This window comes from Medicago sativa, chromosome 7, assembly GCF_051527215.1.
Source record: "Medicago sativa cultivar Bolivia chromosome 7, Bolivia_mono, whole genome shotgun sequence".
NCBI lineage: Eukaryota > Viridiplantae > Streptophyta > Magnoliopsida > Fabales > Fabaceae > Medicago > Medicago sativa.
The window spans coordinates 31,254,002-31,269,093 of record NC_140755.1 but is presented as its reverse complement, the minus strand read 5'-3'; the positions used below and the strand labels follow the sequence as shown (position 1 = coordinate 31,269,093).

The 15,092-nt window shown below is 34.4% G+C and overlaps 1 protein-coding gene across 5 annotated transcripts; it reads right to left on the bottom strand.

Annotated features, from left to right (window-relative positions):
* Window positions 1-4,555: 4,555 nt before the first annotated feature.
* LOC146905588 (calcium-transporting ATPase 10, plasma membrane-type-like) lies at window positions 4,556-10,021 on the bottom strand. 5 transcript variants are annotated; one of them, XR_015017442.1, is made up of 11 exons: window positions 9,490-9,986; window positions 8,540-8,596; window positions 8,237-8,345; window positions 8,089-8,144; window positions 7,930-7,972; window positions 7,758-7,841; window positions 6,547-6,620; window positions 6,334-6,396; window positions 6,207-6,287; window positions 5,567-5,667; window positions 4,556-4,799 (listed from the first exon to the last, which is right to left on the bottom strand). XR_015017442.1 is itself a non-coding variant. In XM_085722374.1 (8 exons), the coding sequence occupies exons 2-8, from the start codon at window positions 8,548-8,550 to the stop codon at window positions 4,736-4,738; spliced, it is 441 nt and encodes a 146-aa protein (XP_085578500.1). In that variant the 5' UTR covers window positions 8,551-8,596; window positions 9,490-9,980; the 3' UTR covers window positions 4,556-4,735. The 5 variants fall into 5 exon arrangements, 2 of the variants coding, with proteins under 2 accessions (XP_085578500.1, XP_085578501.1); XR_015017443.1 differs by lacking the exons at window positions 6,207-6,287; window positions 6,334-6,396 and having other exon boundaries at window positions 9,490-10,021; XM_085722374.1 differs by lacking the exons at window positions 5,567-5,667; window positions 6,207-6,287; window positions 6,334-6,396 and having other exon boundaries at window positions 9,490-9,980.
* Between the last annotated feature and the right edge of the window lie 5,071 nt (window positions 10,022-15,092).

The window sequence follows — 15,092 nt, the reverse complement described above, 5'->3', positions numbered from 1 at the left end:
TTTTGAATAGTTTCTTTTGAAAGAAAAATTGGGAATAATCTATGGATTTGTTAATAGTCCTGGTTCATCTTATTTCTTGGTAGTAGATGCTATGACTTTTATTCTTGTGTTTCTTTATCCCACTCTATTACGACTATATTTATTTCTTGATGTTAATTGTGACTCAGTCAAACAATTATAGGCTTTATGAGGCTTAATTTGCTAGTTTACGGGCTTGTGTGATTTTTAACTTTGAGCATGGCATGAATGATCTAATTATTTTTGTATTAATCAAATTGTTTATCTGAATTGAATAGTTCTTGTCTGCATCGTACTAGATGTAAGATTATAAGGAAGTGTGACAGTATAATGTTTTTGATAAGTATATGATATTGAGAAAATTATAAAAATATATTATGGGTTATCCATTGTATTAAAATAATACAATGATGTTTAATGAAATTTGTCTATGAGAAAATATATATTTATGAAATTTATTTTTCATTGTGGAACTGTTGTCACTTGAAAATTATTCAAGTAGACCTATAAATCCACACATAGAGTTATATTTTCTCAATGTGGGGGTTTGTCGCTTAGACTTTATCTAAGTAGACCTGATGAAATATATTAAGGAAGTCAGTTTGACACTTATGAAATATTGTTTCGAGTCGATGAACCATTGTATCAAAATAATACAATGATGTTAATTTAAATTGAATTCCAATGAGAATAAATCAAAATTTAAAATTATTTTATGAGATGTTGTCGCTTGAAGTCATTCAAGCTTGAAGTCATTCAAGCAGACCTGTATAATTATAATTATAGACATCAAGTTTATTGTTATAGACTTTGATAAATATATGTGTTTGATTGACTTAGAGACGTCTTAGTCAATCTTATATGATGAAAGAAAAGTGTCTTCATCATTTGTGTATAATGTAGCTACTAAACAAAGCCCCTTGGGATGAAATAAATTTGAAAGCATCGAGGGGATTGAGACTTAAGCCAATCGAAATTGACATGTGATAGGAACCCAACCTTTGTGATTGGAGATCCCATGAAGAAGGTTCAATGTGGTAAGAACAAGTTACATGTTAGTTCTGCTAGCGCTAAATTTAATCCTAGTCTCTTTCCTATGGTGTATTTGAGTAAGTGCTAGACATTGCAATATTGAGAGGATAAGCTATAATGCTTTCAACGATTATCATATCCCTTATGGGTGGTGTATGACTTGCAACATACACTTGATGAAATCGCCTATATGAGTGTCAAGTGGGGCCGCTTGCATGAGATCTTGGCAAAATCTCTAGAGCACTCATGAATACCAGGCACGCGCATGGCCTATTCGCGCACAACCGCGTAACAGCAAGAATTGTGGGGGTGTAGTGTGATTATAAGACCTCTAACATACAACAAGTGTCTTGGGTTCCATAGCTTGCTAAACCAATTCACTGTGTGTTAAGTCTTATTAGTCTAGGATGGGTTCCATAGCTTGCTATACCGTTCCGATGCATTACATCTACGATGTTTACCCAGAAAAATTCTTTTTAACTTTTTATTTTAACTTTTGAAATATGTGGGGGATTGTTGTAAATATTGCTTATATTTCAAAAGTTCAAATATAAATATTACTTAGAATAAGTGAAAAATAATTTTAGTTGAAAATCATAAATTAATTGTAAAATTTTATTATTAGAATTATACTGAAGTTATTGCTTTTGACCGGTTCTATTCTAACAAATCATTCCTCTATTCTTTCTATGACTCATCAAAGCATATAAACATGTTTTTCATATAGTTACCCATCTATGTAATATGTTGGCATAATTTTGACTGATTAACGTGCTCATTAAATTAGCTTAATAGCATCCCTATATTTATGCTATGACTGTTTCAAAGAAGCTATTTTTATGCTCCCACGTTTATTATTGTGCTACGGTCATTTTTTGTTTATAGCTTATATATATTGCTTTGAGCAATACGTAAGATATAAAAAAATGATCAATCTGCATATAGTACATGCATACTCCCTCACTTCATATACCTATACAAAAATTATTTTCCCACATCCAAAATATTGAGTTTCTGGGTTACATCTCCTGATATCTTTGAGATAAATTTGAGCTGTTCTGTCACCTCCAGTTATGATTCATAACGGGGAAGAACTGTTGTATCCTGGGAGGATATTCGCTTATGAGGCGGATAAAATCCTCAAGGACAGTGACTATGTCACGCCTCAGGTTACTTAACAGTGTGCTGTTTTGCAGGTTTCCTCTAATTTTGACTTGTGACGATTTTGATGGAGCTGTGTCGACAACCAAATTCGATAAGTTCTTTGTCCTTTATTTTACTTTACTATTAGTTGTATTTATTTGTTATGATACTTCTCCTTAATTTCTTATATGTGATAATTTCCACCTCTAATTTTACAACATTGCAATGGAGGTTGGTTTAGTATGCGTAAGGGTTTTGTTGTGAGCAACGTTCTCTAAGCTTTAAGGTTTACCCTGATGGTTTCACATCCAAATAATAAGAATAATAATATATTTGTATCTCAAACATCACGTACTTTGTAATTAAGTATCCATCAAGTTCTTATTATATATATATATATATATAACATCGATGTAGGACGCTTTGATCAACTTGTCATACCCCAATTTTTGACCTAAAGTCCTACATTCATGCGCCGTTTGACCCTGATTAGTCTCTGACTTTTCGGTAGAGAGGTACTTTAAAATACCTCATTTTTTGTTCCGATATCGGACCCTCTTCTATCCTTTATTTTATTTTTATTATTATTAGTTTTTATTTTATTTTATTTTTATCTTTAGTTTTTTTTATTATTTCCATCTTTTATTTTACCATTTTTTTTATTTTATTTTATGTCCACTTTTCTTTTTAGGTTATTTTCTTTTTTATTTTAATTAGTCAAGCGTCCAATAGGTCTAAAAATAATTTGTCCGGGGTCCAAAAGAATTTTCTTTCTAAGCCGCGCCACCATTCATGGCCAAGATTCCTCATGTCAACTTTCACATTCCAAAACCATCAATCTCATTCAATTCCCCATCAAAAGCCATTAAACCACTTTTCCATTCTCACCAACCTCCTCACCTATAAATAAAGCCTTCATTCCACACTTCAAAAGACACCAAAAGTTCTCTTGAGTTGTCAAAGAATTTTTCTCTCTTCTCCCTCATTTAGCTTGTGTTGACGAGCTATTCTTTTTTCTTCCTCTTTTTCTGTCCCTTCGGAAAAGTCCCTTCGGAATTTTGTCCCTTCGGTCGTCCCTTTCTTTTATTTTTTTTATATTTTTATTTCTTTTTAGCACTTTAGCATTCTATTTTATTTCTATTTAGCATTTTAATTATTGTCATTTATTTTCCAGCAATTAGAATGTATTTAGGTCCAATGTAAATATAAATGAGAAAAGTGTGTGTGTGCGTGTGTGTCTTTTATTTCTTTACAGCTTTTATAAATCGAAAAATACAAAAAAAAAAAAAAAAGATTAGGTTAGGAGATTTTGTGGTGATCCAACGTCACTACAAAATTCTCACGCTTTTATTTTTATTTCTACGTTAGTTTATTTTATGTTCTATTCAATATTCAAAAACAACAAAAACATTCAAATAACAAAAATCGCAAAAATATTTTCACAATAAACCTTGATTTTCAATCAAGTGATCGTTTTTTTTTTTATTTTCTTTCTTAATCAAACTTTAATCTATTTAATCATATTTTGAGTCTTTTTTCCTTTTAATATTAAAAAATACAAACAAATACTCATTTGCCACTCGACTTTTTATTTTAAAACTTTTTCAAAACTAATAAAAAACACAAAACCAATCAAACGTCAATTTCAACCCCGAACTACGTGATTTTGATCCTTCACGGGTACGTAGGCAAAGGACACTCGTCCTCACAAATCAATAAAATGTAGATAATTAGGTCTTTGTTTTTTTAATCATTTAAAATTCCATTTTTGAAGTAAGCAAGTTTAAGCACAAAAAGTTAAATAAAATCAAGAGGTTCTCGTAGAGTACTACGAATATTTAGGGTGCTAATACCTTCCCTAAATATAACCAACCCCCGGACCCTTAATCTTTAAAAATGTGGTATTTGAACCTTTTTCCACTTTCTTTTGAAAAAAATTAAAAGTTCAATCGTGAATAAAAATAGTGAGTCAAACGCTAATCACACTACAAGAAAAAATGCATTTTGCGACCCTTAAAATGACGGATTGCGACTGTTCTAAGGGTCGCAAATCCACAACTGCGACTGTTCTTGAACTGTTAGGGATGTTGGGGTCGCAACAGCATTTTGCGACAGTTCAAGAAACAGCCGCTACAACAGCCGCAATGGGTATTGCGACAGTTCAAAACAGTCGCAAAGTACATTTTTTTTGTTTGAAAGGGGTGTTGCGACAGTTTATAACAGTCACAATTGTTGAAAACTATTTAAAAAACAGACACATTGCGACCCTTTTGAACTGTCGCAATTTGTGGAATATATTTAAAAAAATAAAAAATAAATTATAAAATATGAATTCTTAATAAAAAAAATATGAACTAATCCATAAACTAAAATTTGAATTTTACATTCATATAAAATTATAGGTGGCATCAAACACTCAGGACATGACTTCCAGATCAATACAAATTTTATGATTGACAGTTTCAACTAAAATGATGTTTATAAACATCGTATAATATGTATAAAAAAGAACAAACTAAAATAATTCTAATTCTAAATGATTCTAAAGGTAATAAGATGGAGACCAATAAATTTCCCTTCCGTTTGTATCCTCCACATGTCCATGCCTGAAAGACAGAAACATAAAATAAGAACAAATATAGCTTAAACCTTCAACATTTCAATACTTGCATACATGGTATCCTATAGAATACTTGCATATATGGTATCCGATAGAATTCCTAAAGAAGTTTAAAATGAAAAGCCCACGCAATAAAAAACAAACAAGTTGATGACACCATGAAGGGTAAACATAACACTTTTAAATCCAAATAATCTTGGCATAACATAGCATTTTGCAGACACACAAACATAACATAGCAAATTTTGTGAGTTTTACCAAATTTGATTTACATAGTTTATAGCAGAAATGAAATGAACAGGCGATGGAGCTTAGTGCTTAACAGTTAAATGACAAGATATTTGATTTCAGAGAATTTTTTTTTTTAAACAGCAAATATTATTAAAGGCACCTAGACCCTCAAGGAGAGGATAATGTAGCCGAAAAAAGCAATACAATGTCCCAGTGTATACGCAATACAGGACAACCCAAGCAAAAACATTCCCAAAAACAACAGGCAAACATCACAGCACTAGAAAAAGAACTGCATCATCCACACCATGTTGCCAGCCCCCTAAACAACATGACAGCAAACTGCAGACACCACAGATATATGCAGCAGGTGCTGCTGCCCACCTGAAACAGCTATAGGCCGAAAAACAAAACCACCAACAGCCACACACCACAACAACACTCCCCTTCCCAAAAATCTCCCCTACAACAATATCCTTTCGGAGATTAAAAGGATGAGTAAGCTAAAATAAGGGAACTTACAGTTTTTTCCTTTGCCGTTTCATTGACAAATGACCGTTGGAGCTTTTATGAGAAACTGAATACATATCTCCCGTACTATATTTTCATCCATCTCTTATTTCCTACAAGCAAGAATATATAATAACTACTTGTGAAATTACATATATAATCAATAATAAATTGAGTGAACCCATTATAGAAGCATATATATGTTTTATGTGTAATTTCAAAGAAAAGCATGCTTTTATCTCATGTGTTCAGGCTATACGTTTACCACCTCATTTGTTTAATGAAGAGATAATGTCAAGGACCAAATATTGCTACAATGGAAATAAGAGACATAATGGCATTCGTATATGCTTTCACTTTTCCAGCTAACATATGTTTAAACCAAGTATAAATCACTATAATGGAAAAATATTCCTTCACCTAACATATGTTTAAACCAAGTATAAATCACTATAATGGAAAAATATGAATGTGAAAAAGAATGAGACATAATGGCATTTGTATATGCTTTCACTTTTCCAGCTACTAAATCAACCAATTCAGTACCATTAACAATTAGCATGTAAAACCTTTAATTACTAGACCAGGGTCGTGCTCCTTAGCTCAAGACTTTTCCAGATATTCATGAACAGCCTAATTAAGCCAATCTTACCTTCTGACAGATGCATTTAGCTCTTTCTTTGACAAGTTAATTGTTATCATTGAAGAGGTGGCCCTTTTCATATATATATATATATATATATATATATATATATATATATATATATATATATATATATTTCTAACTCCTAAATGTGTCTACCCTAGTGATCTTCAACTTCTTGACACTAGATCAGAACATCCTACACATTTTAAAGTGAAAAATACATTGACAGTGAATGAATTCTAAAATACATTGACAGTGAATGAATTCTAATATAGAAAAGTACCTCAAAGAAAAAAGGTAGAGGGCAATACATGGAGGAAAATGAAAAGACAGCTAGATTTCTTACCCGATTAATTGCTCTATAGCTTTCTTGTCAAATTTATCAATCACATAAGCAAGTCTTTTGTGAACATTGTATGCCTAAGAAATTTGAGAAACAAAAATGGTTATTTTATGGACAAGATAAGCAAAACAAGCGAGTTGAAAAGCTAACACAGTGCCTAAACAGCTTAAAACAAAGGTGCCACACATGCTAACTACATAATCTAGGCATAAAAAATTCAGATTTTAGCTGGTAACAAAGGCCAATGACTGCATATAATATAACTACATATTCAAGTATTTGATGTGCCCATCAGCCTACGTCAATCACAACACAAAGCACCAAAACTCCTTCCGCTTTGACAGGTAGAAAACCCCAAAATGACACCAATCAAACCCAAAAAAGGCAGCCTGTAGAAATCCGGCGAGTACACTTTGCACAGTCACATGTGTATGCATGTCCATGTACATACAGATGATTATTAGACCGATACAAGTAACATAAAACAATTTAGATTCGGGTAATTACTCTACAGCCAATCATTTTTAATCCTCTCTAGCATTGATCAACATGAAATCCCTCATTGATGCTCTTTAGCAACATTGATCAACTTCTCCTATAGTTTTTTCCTATTAATTTGAAATCAAAGACTGGTGACAACAATATCATTGGCTGCTACTGAAATAAGAAAAGCTAAAACATGGATTGAAAACAAAATTTAAATAAATCAAGAAATAAAAATCATGTTTTCATCAAGTTAATGTAAAGATTGAAAAGTAGGTAGGTGTATCAATCAATAAGCAGAGTTATAATAAGCATATTTATATTCTGTCATAAGAGTAACTCAATCACATAAGGACAAAGAGATAAATGGACCACATGTAAGCTGAAAATTCTAGAGAGAAGAGATTATCAATCTATAATGAATCTGTTGAAAATATATTCTGATATATGTACTTATTGTATAGGCATATCATATCAAGTGAATAGGGATAGAATCGCCTATATTTATATTTGTAATTTTTGCTTTGAGCCTATAAAAAAAAGACTTCGCAGTGTAGTTCAGACACAGGGTTTAACCATATGTCTGTCTCATTTTCACTCTATTTCAACAAAATCCAATACCAATGTGAGCTGCATCAATTAAATAACTCAAAGCATTTGTTCACAAGAAAAAATCTAAATTATGGTATGAGTCCTCTTGGACTATCCAATCCTCCGATCACAGAACCCACCTGGTTTAAGGTCAAAGTTCCAGTTTTATCACTGGAAATTGTCGTAGCAGAGCCCATGGTTTCGCAAGCTGATAGCCTTCGGACCTGTATCATTGTTAGGAAATGTTTTAACGCTAAATATCGCAGATTGTTACAAAAATTACAAGAGTATTGGAGAAAATAAGATACTTACCAAAGCTTTGTCTGCCATCATCTTCTGCATCGAGTATGCCAGGCTGTCATTAAAGTTGATGAGATTGTAAATTACAGAGATTAGAATAAACGTCAGCCAGGTTAGTTTTTGGCTACATCTTGCATTGTACAACGAAATAAACTAGCAACATGTACTCACGTTAAGGTAACTGCTAAAGGTAAACCTTCTGGCACTGCGACAACCACAATTGTTACCTGCACGACTCTATTTAGTTGGGAAAAACTATTACAAAAAATTAAAGAAGAAAAAAATAATGTATTTAACATTAGTTATAAATCACACTTACAACAATGATAAAAATTGCGATGAACCCTTCTACAACTTTGTCGATCTTAGTCACCTTATAAACAAATTGCACTTTCCCATCTGAACCCGTTGTATGGCCAGAAAAGTATCTAACATTCCAAAATCATTACACAGCTGATCAAAGGACTCATCGAGGAATACAAATCACTAAAAAGCCATACTCAAAAATGGCAATTCACAGAATATAATGTACAAACATTGTTTAAACAGCCTTATAACCAATCACATGAAACATGTACATGGAAACGAACACATAAAACTACTATCAACTTTGTAAACTTACATCAGGAACATCCTCCTTCACATCAATCTGTGCTTCATCTGCCATGGTTACTGAAACCTAAGCAAAACAAAACTAGAAAATCAGAGTACTGATATAATATTTGGCGAAGGTGTGGAATTTTGGATAAAAGGAGAGCGGAAAATAATAACAACTTTGAAGATTATTGATAATATGTCGTGACTTGATACAAAAGACTAAACAGTAGTCCTGAATGGAGAACCAAAAGCAAAAGCATAGAAAGAATGAAGAACATTGGCACAAATAGTAATAAACTAAGGGCCTGTTTGGATTGGCTTATTTGAACTTCTCTATTCGCATAAGCACTTGTCAGACTGTTTATGAGAACTTATGAATACCGCTTATGACCATGTTCATAAATTGTTTTCAGCTTATTTTCAAAAACTCTCCAATATAGCTTATGAAATGCGAAAAAACATAACTTATACGAAAAAATAATTTAACTTTATTTATCTTGTCATAGAAATAGCTTATATGTAACATAAGCACTTATCATTGTACGAGTTTATACTATAAGCTGCAAATTAAGCTTTTTATCCAAACAGAGCCTAAAACAATAATCAAAATCAACTAAATGCCGTAAATAATAAAAAAATAATTTAAAAAAATCCCTTATAGCCAAACATTGAGATTCTTAGAAAGAAAAATGCTCTTAATCGACAACCCAATAACAATTAAGGAAAAAAAAACTAGTTTTACAAATTTATAAACCCTAAAAAAACCCAATTGATTAATTAGCGAAAACAAATCAAGGTATAAACTTTATAAGCTTAAAAATCATGGGGTTGACGAAAACACATAATCAGAAATTAGAACAATAAAAATCGATAAAAATTACACGAAAAACAAATCAAATTGGGTAATAAAAAAGGGGAAAATTAAAGAGCAAATAAAAAATCGATTTTAGGGATTGAAAGGAAAATGAGACATACGAGTTAACCGATCGAAGGAGAGAGCGGAGCGAGAGAAATCTGGTGTTTGCTGCTGTTATCTATCACGTGTCTGATGATGATATTGGAACGGAATCAAAAACCCTTTTCCAAAATGGTGTGTTTCGCTTCTTATGAATCTGGTAACAAAGGGGAACAGACCTATGGGGATTAGGTTTTAGAGATAAAACTGATGGGGTTTTTTGTGGGGATGAAAGATTAAAAGAATTGATTGGGTTTTTTCGGGATGTAGGCGGCAAGTGAAAAGTGGGGGAATGAAATTTTCACCAAAAAAAAGTGTGGGAATGAAAAAGTAATAGGCGCCTTCGTTTTGTCTTGAATGTGTCAATTTTCTTTTCTTTTTCTTTTAATTTTATTTGTTACCTGCGGCTGTTTGGTAAGGGTCGCAATATTTCTCAAACCTGCGGCGGTTGGCCTTAAGGGTCGCAGAAACTGTCGCAAATGTATACTTTGAGGCAGTTTTAAGGTAAGGGTCGCAAATGAAGTGTCGCAAAATGCAGATTTTCTTGTAGTGTCAAATAGCCTTGATCTCCGAAAAATGACGCAACAGAAATGGCGACTTCACTGGGGAATTGCCTTAAGCGGGTTAAGCCTAACTTGGCTTTGTTTAAATTTTGTGCTTTAAACTTGCTTAAAAAATCAAAAAAATCAAAAAATAAAAGATGGAAATACGTGTATATATGTTTTCTCCTATTTCTTTCTTCTTTCTTTTAACGTGAGTGGTGAGATAAGTCCTAACCCGGACTTGAGGGAAATATAAGATAGGACGGGGTATAATCATAGTGCCATACCAAGAGCATTCTTGGACCATGTGTACATGTGATAACCCTACTCGGTGGAGGCCTCACGGAAGGTAGTACTCTTGTTGTCATGAGCATTCATGTCGACGTTATTATTTTCAATGTGAGTGTCCCGTGAAGCCGTGGACCTTAGTTACCCTTAACCCACCTTGGCCTTTTTAGGACGTAGTGTGGTGGCTAAACCAAGAGCATTCTTGACTTTAGTTGACACGCGATACTACACTCAAACTAGACTACCTTATGAATGTTATTGGACTAGGAGCATTCCTATACACCAATATATTCACAAGGGGGTTGCAATTTGGGAACTTGGTAGAACCTTTGTTACAAAGTGCAAATGAAACCACAGTCCATACCAAATGGCGTACGCACCCTTGGCTCCATCATCATGGACCTTAAACCTCACTATGTTTTCTCCGTTCTTTAGCATATTCATGCATACATGCATTCATTCATAAACAACTTTTTTCCATCAAACTTCGAAGGATTTAGACAAGTTTTTTTTGCAAACATCACAGATGAACGGACCTTGTAAGAAAGAACACCAAGAAATACAACTTCAAAAATCTTAATTAAGCTTTAGCTTTTGTTAAGAACTTTGTCCTTGGTTTCGTTCTTACTTTTGAAAAAGGAACGAATTACAATACCTTTACAATTTTCAAATAAGACCATGTTCTTCTACAATGTTTACAAATCACTTTGATAAGCCCTTCGTTAAAATAAAAACTGTCCATTTTTGCATAAGCATATCATGCATCATTTTGCATTTCATAGTCTCAAATCCAAAGTTTCACACAAGTTGTCTTTTCCAACAGAGGTCAACCCATTTCAAAAGTGGTTTGATGTCTTCATTCAAATTCAACTCGCAAATGCAAGCACTCGTGCAAACACAAAAAATGGATCAGCTTAAAAAAGAGGTCCACGAGCTTCGTGAAGAGGTGATGTTACCGTAAATCCGCAAGTGCACGGGTTTACCGTAGTAGTAATAAAGAGAGAGTATCGATCCACAGGGAGTTATTTAAATTCCAATCAAAAGTAGTAAAGGTTAGGGAGAAATCGATAATTAGGGTTTCAAGGTAATCTAAACGACGGTTGAAAACAATAGCTAAAGGCAACCTAGGGATTATTGGTTCATCCTATGGTTGACCTAACATCCTAATCCTAATCCTTGTTTATGTAAATCCTAGTTTCTAAGGACGAATCTCTCTAAAGCCTATCCCCTTCTTCGTTCGATATCCAGGGAGTGTGTCTCTCAAGGTGTTAGACCTATTCTCATGGCTAACTCCTATATTAAGATCCTTGATTGTACGAGATTCTATAAGTCCCAAGGTTCACTAGGCTATTCTCATGCTTCGCAATCCTTGTCTAAATTCACTTGTTCGGTTATTAAGACTTCTTCGTTCGATTCATCACCTTAATAACTAGGGTAACGAATTAACAAGTACTAACCCTCCGCGTTCGCATCCAAAGTTTGGTACTTGTTAATATCGTTGTGAAGAACGGTGAATTTAGATAAGAAAAGTAGGGTTACATAAACTAGGGTTTCGGATTAGGATTGTTGGATCAGGCCATAGGACTCTCCCAACAATCCCAAGGTCTAAGGGAATTACTCACTCATGGTTGGTGTTGCCATGAATGAATAAGAAGAAAACAATAAGAACAATTGAATAAAAACGAGAACTTTTATTGAGAAATAGTATTCTGTCACAATACAATATTCAGAATTCAAGATGATCAAACAAGGAGAACCAGCTCTCTATTTATAGCCTACTAATGACTTAAGCCCTAAGAAATAACTGAAGGAATATTCTCTGAAGATCCATGGGCTTTATCGTCAAAGCAGGCTGCGTAGAAAACCGCTGTTCGGAGCAAAAAGCAGCTAAAAGGGATGCTGGCAATCGCGCACGGCCGTGCGCCTTGCAGGCGTGGGCCGTGCGCCCTTCACTGACTTGGGGGAGCGAATTCTGATTTCTTCAAGTGCATATTTCGGTCCCAAATCTTGGAAATCTCCTATTTTTGTGCTCCAAATCCCTTTTCTTTAGCTCCAAGCCTTGCAAATCATATATTTGATCCTGAAATATAATATTGGATTCTTTGAAGTAAAAAGCTCTTAAATATAAATAAAAACACATAGAATCTAATTAAATCTAAATAGAATTAAACTAAATAACTTAATTAAAATACGTAATAAATCTACTTATCAAACTCCCCCACACTTGAATCTTTGCTTGTCCTCAAGCAAAAGGCATAGACACAGCAGCATAGAAAACATTTAAGTATATGACAAAATTAAAACACATGTTCCCTCCAAGGCCTTGTCCTAAGCATACACTAATCACAACCTCAAGAGCCCCTTATGATTCCTATTCAACCCAACAAGAGAAACTAAGTGAGTGTGTGTGTAGTGCATCCCCTTTGCTCCTGTATAAACAGGTATTATGAGGAAACAGGTTCTAACCCCAACAGTACATCAACCGAGAAAAACCTCATTTTCATTCCATATAAGCAAGGTGGGAATTAAGTTTAAGTTGGTTCAATTTTAAATTGTGGACCATATTTTTCTTTTCTTTTGGTCTCTTTTGGGGCTACAGATGCCTAGGGGGTATCACCTTTTCATAGGAAGTCGGAGAGGGACTCACTCCTTCCTCCACTACTCCGGCAATCACCCTAAGTAGTGCTGTAGTTTGTAACTTCTTTCATAAAATTTTTTTCTTTTTCTTTTCTTTCTATTTTTTTTCAGAAGTTTGTAGAAGCTATACAATCACTAAGGAGGTACCATCCTTCGCGTAGGAGTTGTTCGAGTACACTATCCTTCCCTCCATGCTCCGGCGGTGTTCTCAACTTAGTGAAAAAGTGAAAATCATGCTTCCCCCCATATTATTTCAACATTAAATAAAGTTAATTAAATTTCCCCACACAAGCTTATACTACTTTTACTCCTAGAGACTTTAAAGGGTCCATGTACCATTAAACTTAGAACTTGGTCCTTAAAATACCTATTCATACACTTACTCAAAGGATGCACTGTGAATTTTCTCATTGGAGAAGTTTTGTTCACCTAGAATCAATGTGGGTCTATTGGAAAAACTTAAGGCAACAAGAAGCTATTTTCATGTACACAACAAGAACATTATTTAGCCTATATTGGAAGAGAACTTAACAAAAAGTATATGTCATATTTAACAATTAAAACAAGAAAACTATCTAGCCGCTTACATGCCTTTCGCAATAAAACAAAACAAAAGATAAAAATTCAAGGGAGTTTGAAACACTACGACTCTTACTACCTAGACACTTTATTGGCTCCCCCCCATACTTGGGAGAAGCATTGTCCTCAATGCATAAAGAAAACAAGAAATTAAAAGGAAGAAAGGAAAAGAAAAGAAGAGAAAGGAAGAGGAAAGCTCACATTTTTATTGGTTCCCCGGTGGAGGATATCGGGCGTTGAGATATTCTTGCATTGCTAGAAGAGCATTATGGGTCTCCTCACGCCTTTGGTTTGTTCTTTGCACCTCCTCTTGCATACCGGAGAACTCTTCACCAAATTGTTGTTGATTGGTGTTGATCTTTTGGAGCTCACTTTGCATCCAATTCCATTGCTCATCATCCATTTGTGTTCTGGCTTCATTAGGCAAGTCAGCACCTTCTTCACTTGCATCTTCATCATCTTCGGGTACCTGAGGATTAACAACATACAACAAATTTCCTGCCACCTTTATGTCGGTGCGGGCAGGGTTAGGCAATATAATCAATGTTTCTCCCCGGCTGCCTCGAAACTCAAAGGTTCCTATATCGGTTTCATTTCGGATAAAGTTCATTTGCACAAGATCGTGCTTGCTCAAAGTGTTGTCTCCATCTATCCTATTGAGTCCTGCATGTCTTACCCCAAACTTATTTGCTATGCATGTTATAATACCACCGGCAACAATCACACTATCACTCTTGGTGATAGAGGATAAGTGATCAAGTAAGTAGTAGCATGTGTTCACGGGGTGATTATTAAGTGCAGCCCAAAGAATGAAGAGCTCGGGTGCTCTAACTCTATGTAAGTCCGTCCTACCAAAGATAGTGCATCCCATAATTCTTTGAAAGTAACGGAGGACAGGGTTTTGGATAGCACTAGCTTTGTTGGACCTAGCAACGTAGTTATTCAAGCCTGTGATTGTGGTCCAAAAGGCTTCAGGGTCATAGTTCACGGGTTTTGAGTATTGACTATTTGAATCATGGATGAGCCCCGCATTGGCGAAACCCATGGTTTGGCAAAAGTAATCAAAAGTCATGTCATAGTCAGTACCTAAAAACCGAAACGAGACCTTATGTTGGGGGTAATCCGACTTTGTCTTATCTTTTATGAAGCAAAATGAACTTAAAAACTCATAGACAAGGTTTTCATACCCCGGGTAAGTTCTCATCAAGCCGGACCATCCTAGGTTTTCAATTAACGATTCTACTTGCTCTTTTATACCTAGGTCCAACATAGCAAAGAAACAAGGATAACGATTCGGAAATAAAGGTCGAGAGAGAAGTTTGTTATACCTTTTTCTTTGCTCGGAGTTCTTAGATTTGATGCCATGAAACCTTGGTGATGCTTCCTTCCCTTGCTTGCTTGAAGACATTTTTGACCGAGTTTTTGTGATGGGTATACGTTGGAAGTAAGGTTTTTGAGTGGTTGGTTGGATTTGGTTGGAAAATTTGTGGTTTTTGGTTTAGGTTAATGGGGTATACGAAAATTGGGGTTAATGGATTGGATGGATGGAAATTGATTTTGTTTGGGTGTTTGTTTTT

Bases quoted from the DNA above. Each gene is read 5' to 3' on its own strand.
- LOC146905588 (XM_085722374.1), bottom strand. The intron at 8,145-8,236 runs GTAAGTGTGATT...AGAGTCGTGCAG, and splicing joins TCGCAATTTTTATCATTGTT to GTAACAATTGTGGTTGTCGC. The intron at 7,973-8,088 runs GTGAGTACATGT...CTTTAATGACAG, and splicing joins CCTTTAGCAGTTACCTTAAC to CCTGGCATACTCGATGCAGA.